Source organism: Dipodomys ordii, unplaced genomic scaffold (genome assembly GCF_000151885.1).
Source record: "Dipodomys ordii isolate 6190 unplaced genomic scaffold, Dord_2.0 Scaffold24, whole genome shotgun sequence".
Classification (NCBI taxonomy): domain Eukaryota; kingdom Metazoa; phylum Chordata; class Mammalia; order Rodentia; family Heteromyidae; genus Dipodomys; species Dipodomys ordii.
This window is the reverse complement of record NW_012267240.1, coordinates 1,368,670-1,382,976: the sequence shown is the minus strand read 5'-3', so window position 1 is coordinate 1,382,976 and position 14,307 is coordinate 1,368,670. Positions and strand designations below refer to the sequence as shown.

The window sequence follows — 14,307 nt, the reverse complement described above, 5'->3', positions numbered from 1 at the left end:
TGTGGGAGGCAGGTGTCTTTTCTTGTCCTTTCTGATCCGTACTTGGTTCCGTTCCCATCTGGCACCTTTTTCAGAGGTAAATTGACTTCAGTTTATAGTTTTTTTTTTTTAAGCCTCATCAGGAAGCTTCTATAGTTAGGTATAATTCATCAAGGTTTAGAATTAGCCCAAATTTCTGCAAATTCTTCTTTATTTTGTCACACAAGGCTGATGATTGTTGGTTGGGAGCATTAAGATGCAAATGACAGTGGGAGCCTGGCATATTTGCATGTGTTTCTGCGTGGCTCCTGGTGTGGGAGCCACGGTTGCTGCCTTTGCTGGTGGAGAAGCAGGCGCAAGGTGGGGTGAGGCTCCCTGGCTCCCGCGGCATTGGTCATGGGAAAGGAGAAACCATGAGCTTTTCAGCACCCAGGAGCTCGCTGGTAAGCCCCCTTGGCAAGGATCCCGACCCGGCAGGAGAAGTCAAGGTGACCTTGGGGTGGGGCACAGGGCAGCTATGCCCAGGTTCCGTAGCCTAATTCTTCTTGGAGAGTGGGGGAATCCCTGCCACCAGCCCGACTGTCTCCTGGGTGGTGAATGTGAGAGAGCGAGCAATGACACCATACAGAGGCCAGGCAGCACCAGCCATCACCCGAAAGTGTCCTCCTCACAGATGTCCAGCACGCCCTTCCCCACGCCTTTCCCGGCAGCGTGCTTCCCTCCACGTGCTGTGCATGCGGAGGGCAGGACCTTGCCCTTGTCCCCGCGTGCAGTCTCAGGGGACAGGGGACACTTGCTCTTGGGTGGAAGCACAACCCTGGGAGGAAGGAGGCTGCTCAGTCTTGTGTGGCGGTGGGGCTGGAGACAGTTCTTCTGCACTAGCAGGCTGTGGACACTCAGCCCTGGTGTGTCCCTGAGGACTGGGGACACGGCTGATGGCAGGGCAGAACTGCGTGGTCCAGGAAGCACTGTGGTCAGCTCGTGCTAGGCAGGCTGCTGTCTCCCGAGGACCCCTCCTGCGTGCAGTGGGGGTCACAAAGCACAGGGAGACCGAGGAAATCTGAGTACCACCTGGCCACAGAGGCACTGCCTGCAGCTCACGAAGGTTCTCAGAGAGTCACATTCTGTTCACCTATGACTGGGGCTGTCACCTGGTCTGCGCTGTCCTCCTCCCTGGCCTCCTCTTCCTGTCACGTGCCCTGTGCTGTCCTCCTCCTTGGCTTCCTCTTCCTGTCTCCTGCAGGAGAGGTTTGCCAGGCTCTGCTCCTGCACTGTGTGTCCACGTAGCCTCCTGCAGATGATTTTTCATGGCCTCCTATCTCTCTGACCAGCCTCACAGGAATCCTGGCTCTTCCCCTGTCTGTAGGTGATTCAGGGGCCAAGCCAGCCTCGGCAGTGGCAGAGGCTGTAAGGCGGGCTGCTGGCCGCCACTTGGGCAGACAGAGTGGGAGGGTCCTTCCCACAGCAGGCCCCACAGCAGTCCCGAGTCTCCACTCGAAGCAGGGTACTGAGTGGGCTCCACCGAAGGGAGGGGCTGTCCAGAGAGGAGGGGCAAGTTTGCACCCCTCCCACTGCCTCTCGAGTCCTGTCTTGGGGCTGGCATGGGTGGGGAGCTGAGCCAGCTCAGGGAGCCCCGGGTGTGCTTGCTTGCTCAGTGGTGATACTCAATTATATATTCTGGTTGGTGGGACAGACAGACTGTTCTAGAACTAAGTAGAAACACTGCATTACGTTATAAACTCCTAGACAGTCAGGTATGCTGCCTTGTTTGGATCTTCTGAAAGGGGGTCCTTAGCTCAGTCATGGTGCACCCCAAGTGTGCGCAGAAACACAGGCAGCCCCGCAGGGGCAAGGCATGGACAGGGATGGCTGGGAAACTCCGTCCCTCAATCAAAGACATGGGTATGGCCCTGGGATTTGTCTCATCACTTTGCTGCTTTCCTTCGAATTTTCCTTCTGAGTCTCTTAACAAAAACCAAGAGGTTCTGGGCAGTCTCCGAGAGCGATCAGCTCTTTCCTGCGAAGCTGGAGGGTGCTCATGCTGAACTCAAAGCGAAGGTCTTAAGAGAGCCTGCTCAGCGCCTCGCTGTCCCCAGCGACCTTCCTCCTGGGGACTTGTTTCTAGAAGCATCTGAGGGTCAGTGGGTCCTTCTCCAGACCATCCTGTCCCTCTCACCTGCTCCTCGGATGGTGCCCTGACTCTTCCTTCTTCTTCACCCTTGTCCAAGGGGCTCCACCCTTGTCCAAGGGTCTCCAGGCCTTTCCCCAACTTGTCCAGGCCCCACTCTCGCCCTGCATCCCTGTCTGCCCACACCCTCACCCCTCGAGTGTCCATGTGAACATCTACAGCTGAGGAGGGCTTGGGGGCAGAGCGGGACATGGGACAGGGCAGATAATTGCCCGGCTGGACTCATTTCTAGTTGGTGGACTCATCCAGGGACCCGACTGCGTGGTTGTCTGTAGAGAAAGTCACTACTCAGGCACGTGTGCCTGGAGGAGAGCTGCCATCTGCAGCGGCTTCACAGATGCGGGCCCAACTCGAGACCCAACTTGAGCAAACGTGTTTGTACTTACTACGATGGGTGCCTTGGCTTCACCAAAGAACAACTCCCTCCCCACTTCCTCATCTGACCTGTGGGACTTGACACAGCCCCCTCGAGCTACAGCAGGCAGCCACATGGCCGACGTCATGGTGTTGTTCTTTCTCCTGTAATAAAACCACTTGCTTCTCTCCCATTCATTTTTTTTTATTGCAGCCAAGACTGGACGGCACTGTCTGCACCACGAGAGGTCGCGTGTATGGAAGCTCGGGGGTCTCACTGTGCTTGTGAGGAGTCTGAAGAGGGAAGCTCCAAGCGCCCAGCACTCAGGGAAGCCCAGCAGGTCCAGCAGGAGATGCAGCATTGTCCAGGGGCTGAGGATGCCTGGATCACAGCTGTCTGCTTACTTGGCTTCCTGCCAATTGTTGTGTGGCGAATGACTTCTTGGCTTTGCATGTGTCCACGAAAGGTGGTCCCGCCCCCCCAGGCGCTGCATGGTGGCAGCCCGACTGTGATTTTGAGCTGTGTTCTGGAACCAGCTGGTACCCCATTTGCTTTGGATGGAGCCAGACAACAAGAACACTGCTCTCTGATGGACACGTGCCCTTTCTCCATACATATTCAACCATATGACTATGTGGCAAAAATCAGAGAACTGTCTTGCTGCGGGACCAGACATAATAAACATGAAGGGGGGTGCGGCTCAAGTGGCTGGGCACCTGCCTAGACCCCATGGGCATTCCTGTCTCAGTGTTATCAAGAGCTCATCACCATCCATGTTTCTATGCAAGGACAGACACACACCGGTCCATCCCTGGGCAAGGTTCCTACCACTGCCTTCCTGCTAAGTTGCTCTGGATGCAAGTCCTGGAGTATACGCCTGCAAAGCAAGGTAGGATGGCCCCTCCCCAGAGCCCCTGACAGGACTTGGGAGACCCAGAGCCCCCCTGGGAAGGAGCCCCGACGAGACAGGGCCACCCAGAGATTTCTCCTTTCCTTGTTTCCCTAGACTTGCATCTGCTCAAATACTTACATTTAATCCTTGTTTTTTTCCACGTGGAGTTTGGTAAAAGATTTCATGTATAAAATCCGGATTTTTCTTGTCGTGGGCTGAGTGAAGCACAGCCATGCCAATGGCTGGCTCTGAAGGATCCAGAATAGCAAAGCCAATGAGTTTTGGCCTGGGCGGCCGCCAGGCTCCCAAAGAGAAGGCAGGAGGAAGGGAGGGAAGACGGAAGGACGGGCAGGCTCTTTCCAATGGCCTCGTTCACGGCAGGAAGGCTCTGCCACCTGTTCCCAAAGTTTCTCTTCCATCACGAAAGGCCTGCAGGGAAGGGACAGTGGGCTGTGCTGCACGTGTGTCTGCTACCACCGTGGCTCCTGCTGTGTGGGGCGGGACCCGCGTCGGGGAGGCAGCAGCTGGCCTTCCTGTGGCAAACTTGGAACAGAATACGGTACTGAGAGCCTCTGGCTGAGTCTGAGCACTGGGAAGGGCATCCAGGCCCAGGGAGGAGTTGGCAGGGCTGTGATCTTCGAGAGGATGCTGCTGGGGGTGGTGGCACTGGGTGGATGGGGTGTAAATCATCCAACATCTAAGTCAGCTGAGCAGGTGGCTGGGCACGGATGCTCAGGAGTAGGTGAATCCCTCGGACAAGGCTGGCCCCTCTGCAGTGGAGCTAAAGAATTACAGGCTGGGCAGGTGCTGGCGGAAGGCTTCTGTGTGTGAGGCTGAGGGAAGAGGCCATCCTGCCCACACTCACGCCCCTTGGAGGCCATTCCGGCTCAGTCTGCTCCTTGGCCTCAGGCTGGACAGCCCCAGATGGGGCAGGGTGACTGCACTGTGGTCACTGCTGAGCTCGGGAACTTCCCTCCACGGGGGCCTGAATTTGGCCTTGTCAAGATTGGAAGTGGGTACTGAGTCTCTCTGGGCCTTGACTGGATTATTTTCAAAATGGAGGTAGTGATGCCTACTCCCTGGGACTGTGGGGAGGGTAAAGTAAGACCATGTGTACACAGCCAAAGTGACATGAATCTCAGATAGTATGGCTTCTGCTTTAAGATGGATGGAACAGGGGAGTGTGGGAAGAATGCTGGGAGAGGGGCCATTACAGGAGCCAGGGGACCCAGGTGCATGAGTTTCTATTTCTCACCTCATTGTTTAGGGTTTCCACTCTTATCCTGGAAACAAGCTTCTTCTTAGAGGTCAAAGGTCAAAGCCTAGACTAACTCCCTTCCTCACCCTTCTGCCAGCCACAGGACTGGCTGTTTCTTTTTAGCCACAGGTCTCAGGGAAGGCATCTGATTCACTGGCTTCTGGTCAGGTGGCCAGACCTCACCCAACCAAGTTCTCTGTGGGATTCATGGGGTAGAGCCAAGGACAACCTTCCTCCTCTCCTGGCTCAGGAGGGAGCAGGACAGGTCCATGTTCTGCTGGGGCTTTGCAAAGGACACTTGAATGTCAACTCCCAAGGATGCCTTCTCCCCTTGTGGGTGCTCAGGAAACCTCCCCACCTTGAAGCAGGAGCTTCACTTCTGAGCTGCATTGGTGCCCATTTAATGAAACACCTTCCGTTGAATGGAGACACCTTCAGTAGAATGGACACCTTCAGTAGAATGGACACCTTCAGTAGAATGGAGACACCTTCAGTTGAATGGAGACAGCTTCAGTTTAGTGGAAACACCTTCAGTTTAGTGGAAACACCTTCAGTTTAGTAGAAATGCCTTTAGTTGAATGGAGACACCTTCAGTTTAGTGGAAATGCCTTCTGTTGAATGGAAACACCTTCAATTTAGTAGAAATGCCTTCTGTTGAATGGAGACACCTTCAGTTGAATGGAAACGCCGTCTGTTTAACGGGACTGCCTTCAACACAGAACCAGGAAGAAGTCTCGATCCCAAGGTCAGTTTACCTGGTTGTTCACCCTGCTGAGAATGGGGCTGGTCTCCCTGGGAAGAGAATTCTCGTGGTGGTAAAGTGTACCACTTGGGCCCAAGGGGGTGGTCCAGTCCCAGCCGGCTGGCATTGGGGGTCTGCAGCGGTAGAAGGGCCTGCCCTCTGTGGGGGGCTGGTGGAGAGGCCCACCCTCTGTGGGGCTTGGGGGAGGTGGTAAGGGGCTGCTGGGATAGAGATCTCATGAGACTGCTTCCAAAGGCACTGGGGCACAGAGCTCAGGGAAGTTTCCAGGATCTGGGGGCAGTGACTGGCGTGACGTGCCTCTTATGACAAGTTTGCTTCGTCACTGGCCACATTAGGAGCTCAGGGAACCGGAGGACGGGAACAGGAGAGCCGGATGTGAATAGCAGAGGTGGGAAGTGTGTTTGGAGGTTGGGATGGTGGCAAGTGTGCTCTGTAGGTGCTGTGGTTGGTGCCATGGCGTGGCATGGGCAGTGGAGGTGCGGGAAGACAGGGTCCCCAGTGAGGACAGGATGCTGGATGTGGTACGGGATGGCTTTGAAATCTTGGGGATGGTGGGGAGAGCTGGCGGGTGTTGGGGAGGGGTCGTGAGCCTCAAGCTTACATGAGGTTGGGATGAGGGTGGAGGAGGCGGCACGTTCAGGACTGGGAGGACAGAGGCGGCCAGGATGACGGTGCCGGGTGTCCTTGTTTGTCATATGCTCTGATTGGCCCACTGTGGTCGCTGGCATCATTTCTGAATGTGTCACAGATGCCTTAGAGGGCAGAAAGAGCAGAACCTTCCCAAAGGTCTGGGGAAAGTATGGATGCAGGGCCGAGCCGGGCCTCACTTTCTGTTTCTCCAAGCAAACCATTTGGCCTCAGCCTTGGGGGAAAACGTGGGCTTGCTGAATGACATCTTACTGAATGGTGACCACGCCACTGGGGTTCCCGGGACCTCCTGTGTCCCCACCACTAGCTCACGATGGAGAGACTCGAGGGGACCAGGGGCTCTTCCACGGCCACCATGGACTTCTGCTCTCTGTCGTCTGCCTCATATTTGCTCCAGCTTTGCCCCTTTCATCCACAAGCCTCAGAACATTCTCCATGCTCTCCAGCACTTCTGTATGCATTTGGTAGCAGAAGTCTGGGCCAGGGAGCTAACTGCCACGGAGGAGGCCACGGAAGCTGCTTGCTTCTGAGAGGAAGCAAGAGGCAGGGCTTCTTTCCTCTCACATCTTCTCCTTTGTTCTAGAAGCATGATTTATCCTAGGGGGTTGGGTTGCTTCTGGTCTCAGTAGCACAGCGTGCATAACATTGGTGGCAAAGAACTTGAACATTTGCCTGGGAAAGAATTTGGGATCCAGGACTGCAGTGAGAGGCACGGGATTGAGCACAGCATCTAACGCTGGCCCAGGAGCCAGGCTTTCCCTTGGGTTGTGGATTCTTGTCAGGGCTGAGCTGGAGCTCATGTCTGCAAATAGTCAGCAATCCCCAATCAATTGACTAATTACAGGCGCGCACAGTTGTCTGTCGTGTTCCCCAGATGGCCTAGTTCCCTTTAGAATGGTTTTCACAGTCATAAACAAGAGGATGTAAATTGTGCATGCCTCACAATTAATAGCACAAGTGAAGAGCAAGGTTCACTTGATATTGCAAAAAGACTTGTTTTTTTGCAGGAATTTTTTTTGCTAGCCTGTGGGTATATGTTATCTGGGGTCTAGATGCATGAGGATGCATTGTTTTATAATAAAACTTTTATATTGTGATTTGCTAGCACGATAACAATCTGCCTATCTATCCATCCATTAGCTTATAACAACAGCTTGATTTTTTGTGTCTGCATTTGGCTTAATGTTTATACACTAACACCAAACCACATTTCCTTAACTTTATACCAGGTGCAGTTATTCACACTTGACTCATTTTTGTTTTTTTGCCGCAGTGGGGCTGGAGCCCAGGGCCTTGGGCCTGCTTCTCCACTTAGGGCAACCCCAGCTTACCTTCTACGTATTTTGAATATAGGAACTCACTCTGCACAGTGCTCTACCAGGGGGATGCTGTCCCTGTCCACATTTCATGGGGAGGAAGCAGACACAGGAACCTGGCATGTTGTTCCTTTTAGTAGGACTTTGATTTCACCATGGTAGTTCTCAAACTGGGCTGCACAGAAACCAGAAAATACAGTCAAGAATTATGGAAGGTTCTGTTTCTCCAAAGAAATCCGTTGATTCCTTCATTTGCAAGAGTACAGGTGTCACGTACGATGATTTGGGGTTCAAATGCACACTGTCTTCATCCTCCTTGGGTGGCGTAAGGGATGTTCCTTACCAGTGACCAGTGTTCCTCTGGCCTTCCCAGGGAATGGGAGCCATGGAGCTGGCAGAGCCCTGGGTGCGGTGTGCTCAGAGGGGCTGCTGCTCTCCTCCTCCCACCCTTGTCTTATGAGCTGAGTGCAAGGCCTGTGCTCGCACACGTGTGTCCTGAGCCGATAAGATGACAAAGAAGAGCAAAATCACTAGGTTCCCGCAGCGTCTGTCTGCCTGGGAGCTTCCCCCTCTACCTCCTCCTCTCTCTTCTCCTTTCCCTGCCTTCCCCCTGGGGACATCGAGGTACCCTCCCCTGGCTTGTTTTTTTTTTTTTTTTGACTCTGGACCACTTTACAGTCTTCAGAGACCACATGTGACTTGGTGGTACCTTTTGAGGTCCATGCAGGTGGACTGGTGGTGGGTGGGTGGTAACTTGTGGTAGGGCAGGTGGACTGGTGGTGGATGAGTGGTAACTTTTGTGGTGGGGGCAGGCTTCGACAGGTGGTGGCTTCTGACCTGAGACCTGGAGCCAGTCCTCCATCATGGTTAGCTCTTTAAGAGGTGCCCTCCATGGCAGGGACCCAAGATAAGTGAATCCCTCTCTCCTCCCCAGGCCTGGGCGATGGGCCAGCACTCGCCCACTGTGTGGCCAGCGTTGCCTCTGCCTGTGAAGCAGGGCGCCATGGCTCCAGGTCCATATGCCCGAAGACCACTCTTCGAGAGTGTGGGCAGCCTGATTTTGTCTTCCAGGGGCTGGGGGACCATGGTGTCCTGGCATCGCACAAGAAAGCTCTGAGCAGCCCAGCAGGGTAGCACTTCTATATTTATTTATTTTTGGTACCGGTCCTGGGGCTTGAATTCAGGGCCTGGGCACTGTTCCTGAGCTTCTTTTGCTCAAGGTTAGCACTCTACCACTTTAGGCATAGCACCACTTCTGGCTTTTTTTTTTTTGAGTAGTTAATTGGAGTTTAGGGTCTCATAGAGTTTCCTGCCCAGGCTGGCTTTGAATCCTGAGCCTCAGATCTCAGCCTCCTGAGTAGCTAGGATGACACATCCAGCTCAGTAGCTTCTATTTCTTAGTAAGTCATCCCCTTAACAGAAAAGGGCAGGAATAATAGGGTAATTAACTCCAGCTGCTGTGTATTACAGCGGCCTTGATACATAATCATTCATTTCACAGGATGAGAAAACACACCTGCTTAATCACCCTACAATAAAGACATTGCTTTTAGTGGGTGCATTCCAATATTTGGTTTGCAGCAGCAAGTCCTTGGTAGCAGGACAGGTTTAGGCGTTGCAGGGTAATTTAAGGATGGTGGTTACTGCAGGCCTGGTTGCTCAGAACACAGGCACTAATGGGAACAGAGGAGAGGGAGGGGTCCCATGGCACCATGGGAACACGCAGGGGGCGTTCCATGGCACCATGGGAACGAGGACGGGGCGGGGTCTCGTGGCACCGCGGGAACGCGGAAGGGTGGGGTCTGCAGCCTTGTGGACATGCGGAGCGGGAGGGACCGTGGGAACTCGGAGGGGCGGGGCGGTGGCCCCGTGGGAACGCACAGGGACGGGGTGGGGGGTGGGGCCCACAGCCTGGATGTTAGTTGGAAACCACCCTTGGGCCAAAATCAGACCGAAATGTGGCTACATGTTCCGGCGTAGATTTGGGGTGCACTGTACAGACAGACCACTTCCTCACTCCCCAGCCGGGGCTTGGCAAGATGTCCTTGTTCTCTAAAGTCACTGCTGCCCAGAGCCAAGGGCTGGGCATCCCTAGCCTGCTTCCACTGTCCGCTCCCACACTGCTTCCCCACGGCTTGCCCTGGTCTTGAACCCAGGGTTCACAAAGCGATGATGGCTTTGCAAGCCAAAAAACCATCTTTAAGGACTAGTAAACAGAAACATTTAAACACAACAGCCAGCGTGTGACTTCCCAAAGCCAAAAATGTTTGCAATCTGCCCTGAACAGTCTGCAGCTCTACGAGGCCGCTCTCCTCTCAGAACCCAGGACTCTCGGCATCCACAGCCACCAGCAGCCCTGTGCCATGGCTCTGCCCATCTCTGAACATGCCTCTTTCCTTCCACTGTTCTTCAGAACCCAAATTCTACACAGCCCCAGAGCCATGTGCAGGGGGTCTGACCACAGCCCTGCCTCATGGAGCCTGTTCTGCAGCAGAGAGAGCTCAGACAGTACCAGGTGGCCTGTCCAACCATGTCAGCACCTAACCACCCTCTCCCTTACTTTCCATCTTTTCCTTCTCACCATGTTAGACCAGGCACTTTAGAGAGGGCCCCGGATCCAGGTCTCCAGTGCCTGGCTGTGTGCCTGGCACAGAGCAGAGGACAGGCGGGAGGATGACACAAGGTCTACTGGATTCACAATGCTGTGGCTGTGGGGAGCACTGAGGCCCGGGTCTCCCTCAGAATGGGGCCATGGGCAGCCACAAGCCACTGCACCTCCCACAGGAACCGTAAGTGCACTGCACACAGTGCTGCCCACAGGAACCCAGAAGAAATCCCATCTTTGGGTCAAGTCTGGATCACTCTGCTTCACAAGTGGCTGAGATGGAGCACTGGAGTGCTCCTCGGCCCACAGAGTCCGTGTGCTGTGTCTTTTGGCTTACACTCAATCCACTGACCACTTCTTAATTTTTCACATTCCTGCTTTATGTATGTATGGTCTTGTAAGCAAAACCAAATTCTTTGAGTGAGATGCTAAAGGAGTAACGTGTGGGTCCTGCTTGTAATCCCAGCTTCCCAGAGGTTGACAGAGGACTGAGTTTCAGGCCAGCCTGGGCTACATAGCAATTCTGTCAAAAAACACTGGGTAAATCATTTAACCTGAGGCATGGTTTGCCTGGTTGTAAAATGGGGTCCTCATACCTCCCCACCAAGGGTATTGCTGGGATTAAAGGGGACTTGGAGAAGCTCAGAGAATGTTGACAGGTGGCAGCAGCTTACAAATACTCTAAGGCACTGAACAGCACTTAGTGTGTGCATTCACAGATGCTGGCGGGCTGCTCAAGTTACCGCTGCCTGCGTGGACTTTTTTTTTAACATTTATTAAAAAAGCAAGATGTACGTCCATCTCAAATTTAACAGTTAAAAACGGCGAAGCAGTACAAAGAGCATGAGCCTCAGAGCCTCCCCCGGCTTCTGTCTGTCTGGCCAGCGTCAGCTGCCGTCAGCCACCCTCATCCTAGCGCAGGTAAAGCCAAATCTTACAAAATTAACAATTTCAGGTTAAATAAGCTTAAATAAGGGTGTTAAATACAAGACACTTCATTGGAGCTTCTGTACAGTGATAGATAAATCTGCCCAGTACGGTCCGCCAGCCTGGCAGTGGGAGCTCTGGAGAGCAAGCAGGACAAGCAGACGGCGAGCCAGGCCGAGAGGCTGCTGACAGTTGAGCTGTTTATGAGGCATACGTATCTTTTTCTTTTAAAAAAAGTCAGAACACTGTTAATATTCAGGCACCATTTGTTCCTGCAAATAAATAAATCTCTACTGTAACAGCATTCAATCTAGTATCAAATCCACCGGCGGGCCCAGCTTTCCACTGCTCCTAACGCCTCCCTTCTTATTGCTATGATAATGTGGAAATAAACTACTGTATGTACATCCAAAAAAATAGAGCACCTTTAACATTAAAGTACATGTCTGAGTATGTCTCCACACTTATTTTACAATGCCGAAGCAGCTATGCTACACTGTCTGGCTTCCCACAGGCCCTTGCACGGTGGGGACGTGCGCTCTCCGGGAGGGTCGCCGGCCCCACAGCTTGGCTGGCACTGGCTCCACTTGGAGTTACATTCATCTTCCACATGCGGCTCCACTGCGCTCCCAGCCGTCCTGCTTGGTGAATGGGTGACAAAGAATGGAACAGCAACATGTCTACGGATGGCAGAAGCGTACGTAAGCCGCGTGAGACGCAGGAGCGTGCAGGCAGGTCAGGCCTTCTTGTCCATGGTGCTGAAGAACCACTCGGTGAACTTGCGCAGCTGGGCGGTTGCTGTCTGCGACTCCTCCTGCAGCCGCAGGTTGTCTTGGCGCAGGTGCTGTACCTCTGCCTGCAGGACGGCCTTGTCCTGCTTCTCCTGCAGAGTGGACATATACAGGTCACACGTCCAGCCTCACCTCCCAGATCACCTCCCTGGGGCCTGCAGGTGGTAGGGCCAGTGGGAGGAAGGGCAGGGAACTAGCGGGAGTCTCCATGAACTTCCCAGGGCGGCTGTGCAAGGAAGGCTGCACGAGTCCGTACAACCCTGGCTAGAATAAGGCTCAGCTGCTCCCTTGCCAAGGAAACCAGCATCAAGGTGTTTGCTGGGTTTGCTCCCACCACAACCAACCCATAAGCCAGCCCCAGCTCTGTGACCTGGAAGGTCTGCCATTCCAGACCTCTGTCAAGATCATTCTACCAACCGGCTTCCTACAACTTGCCCACAAAAGGGTCCCTGTCTGATGGAACAGCTGGTGTTTCTAGGGGGACCCAAGTGACTCTGTGCCAGCCAGGGGTGGTGTGTGTGTGTGTTGGGGGGACAGTCATCACAAGCTGCCCCGTCAGTACCCCTGCCACCCAGTGTCCTCCTGCTCCCCATCCTTTGCATGCTCTCCTCAGTCCCCCTTTTCTTAACTCTATCCCAAGAGTCTGGAGTGGGGGCTGGGCCTGGCTTCACCTCTGAGACCTCACTTTCCCAAGTCTCCTATCTGGGTTCAGAATACCCTGTCCCCCACTACCTTCCTATGATCCTGCACTCCGTCGCAGTGAACCTCAGGACTTGCGTCTATCAGTAAGTCCTGGGCTCTGCACTCTGCTCTGCACTCTCCTCCAATTCCTCTCATGCTGGCTCTCCCCTGGAGCTGGTCCAGCCACTCTCAGGAGGTCAGGGCAGCAGATAGTATGGTCCGCACTCAGGTGACCAGTCAGATCACTCCCAACACACACTGAGACTTCAGAGCCTGGCTCCCATGCCTTCCTACTCCCACAACAACACTTCCATGAGGTGAGTGCTGAGAATCCACTGGAGGTCTGGTAGATGCCTGGGCGCCTACCATGTTCCCTCAAGGACAGTCCTCATCCCCCCATATCCCCCCAAGGACAGTGCCCATCCCCCACCAAGGGCTCCCAAGGACAGCCCCATCCCCTCCACATCCCCCCAAGGACAGTCCCTATCCCTCCCCATATCTCCTAAGGACAGCCACCATCCCCTACCACGTGCTCCCAAGGACAGCCCTCTGGGTCCCTCTCCTTTCAGAGCTAGGATAGAAGCTTCTGGAATCTCATCCGTGGCACTGTATTCTGCTTCCTTGGGTTGCAAAGGGCAGCCAGCAGAGTGGACGGTGGTTATGCAGGAGTCTGGCAGAGGTGCTTCTGGAAGGACGGACCTGGCTTTTATGAGGATGTGTGTGTGGGGGGCTGACTCTAAGGCCTGGTGTGTGGAGGCCCCCGCAAGTCATCATCACTGGGGCCATGCACCCCTACAAGGAAGCACATGGTCTACTGGTGGGAAGATCGCATGGGAGAAGGGGTGGGGCCTGCTGTCTGCTGGCCTTTGTTCTGGGCAGTTCTGTCTCCATGCAGTTTGATTTTCTCCTAGTAGTTACAGGGGCCAAGCATGCAGTTGTGATTGTTCGCCCTTGGTAGTGGCATTACCTTCCGAAGGTCCGTCTGCAGCTGTCGCAGGATCAACTCCAGCTGGTTGACTTTCCCAGTCAGTGTGGAAGGAGAGCGCTCCCTAGCAAACAGAGAGCCATTAGGATGGCTGAAGGGACTCAAGAATCACAATGTTAACCTTGGGGACTTTGCTGGGAAAATGTTCACTCAAATTATCCTGTGTGCTTGGAGCAGTGATCCGCACAGCCACACACCATCTTGTGTTAGGTGTCTGTTGTGGCTTTGTGGGCTGACTTCCGAGAGCTTTGGACTGTAGCACTTGTAGGTTGGCAAGATAAAGATGGTATTTAAATCGAGACAAAGTAGACCAAATCACCCTAATTGACCTGTCATGAAGTATCATGGAGTTCAATAGCAAGAACAAGCCTGCTAAGAGTAGCTCAGTTCATGGGAAGCAGAGTTTGGAATGAGGACACAGGTGACACATCACACATGTCACCAGGGTGTGAGGCTTGCTCGAGGACCAGGCTCTGGGACTACACAGCCAGTGCCATCCTTGTCCTCAGGGCAGGGGGCTGACTCAGTTTGGTGCCCCTCAAACCTCTGGTCTGTGATGGGGGATGGGAGGGCTACATACCCAGCTGTGTCCATGAACTCTTTGCCGCTGCTGGGGTCCACACACAGGGTAAGCTCTGGGGCCTCTTCGAGGTCCTGCCCGTGCTGCAGGTCTGTCAGGGTGCAGAAAGATGCCACCCTCTGGTCTGGGGACAGGGAAGCACAGAAAACAAGGTCAGTGACAGCTACTAGTGCTGACTTCACAGGGGTGCGCACAGTGGCTAAATGAAATGTCGCCCCTCCAATAGCCCTGTTCTGAAACAAAACTAAGAAAAAGAAACTCAGGCAGGCTGCTGGTGAGAAAGCATGGTGAACAACTGTCCTGTCAGGCTGTAGGACATACACATGGCAGCCACAGGAA

The 14,307-nt window shown here is 54.0% G+C and overlaps 1 protein-coding gene across 1 annotated transcript in view; it reads right to left on the bottom strand.

Annotated features, from left to right (window-relative positions):
- Positions 1 to 10,811: 10,811 nt before the first annotated feature.
- Sipa1l2 (signal-induced proliferation-associated 1 like 2) overlaps positions 10,812 to 14,307 on the bottom strand; it is a 67,568-nt gene continuing 64,072 nt past the window's right edge. Inside the window, exons 19-21 of the mRNA XM_013014547.1 lie at positions 13,969 to 14,092; positions 13,371 to 13,452; positions 10,812 to 11,814 (exon numbers count right to left, since the gene is read on the bottom strand). Coding sequence (XP_012870001.1) covers positions 11,668 to 11,814; positions 13,371 to 13,452; positions 13,969 to 14,092 — 353 coding nt within the window. The 3' untranslated portion in view covers positions 10,812 to 11,667. The remainder of the gene's footprint in view (positions 11,815 to 13,370; positions 13,453 to 13,968; positions 14,093 to 14,307) is intronic.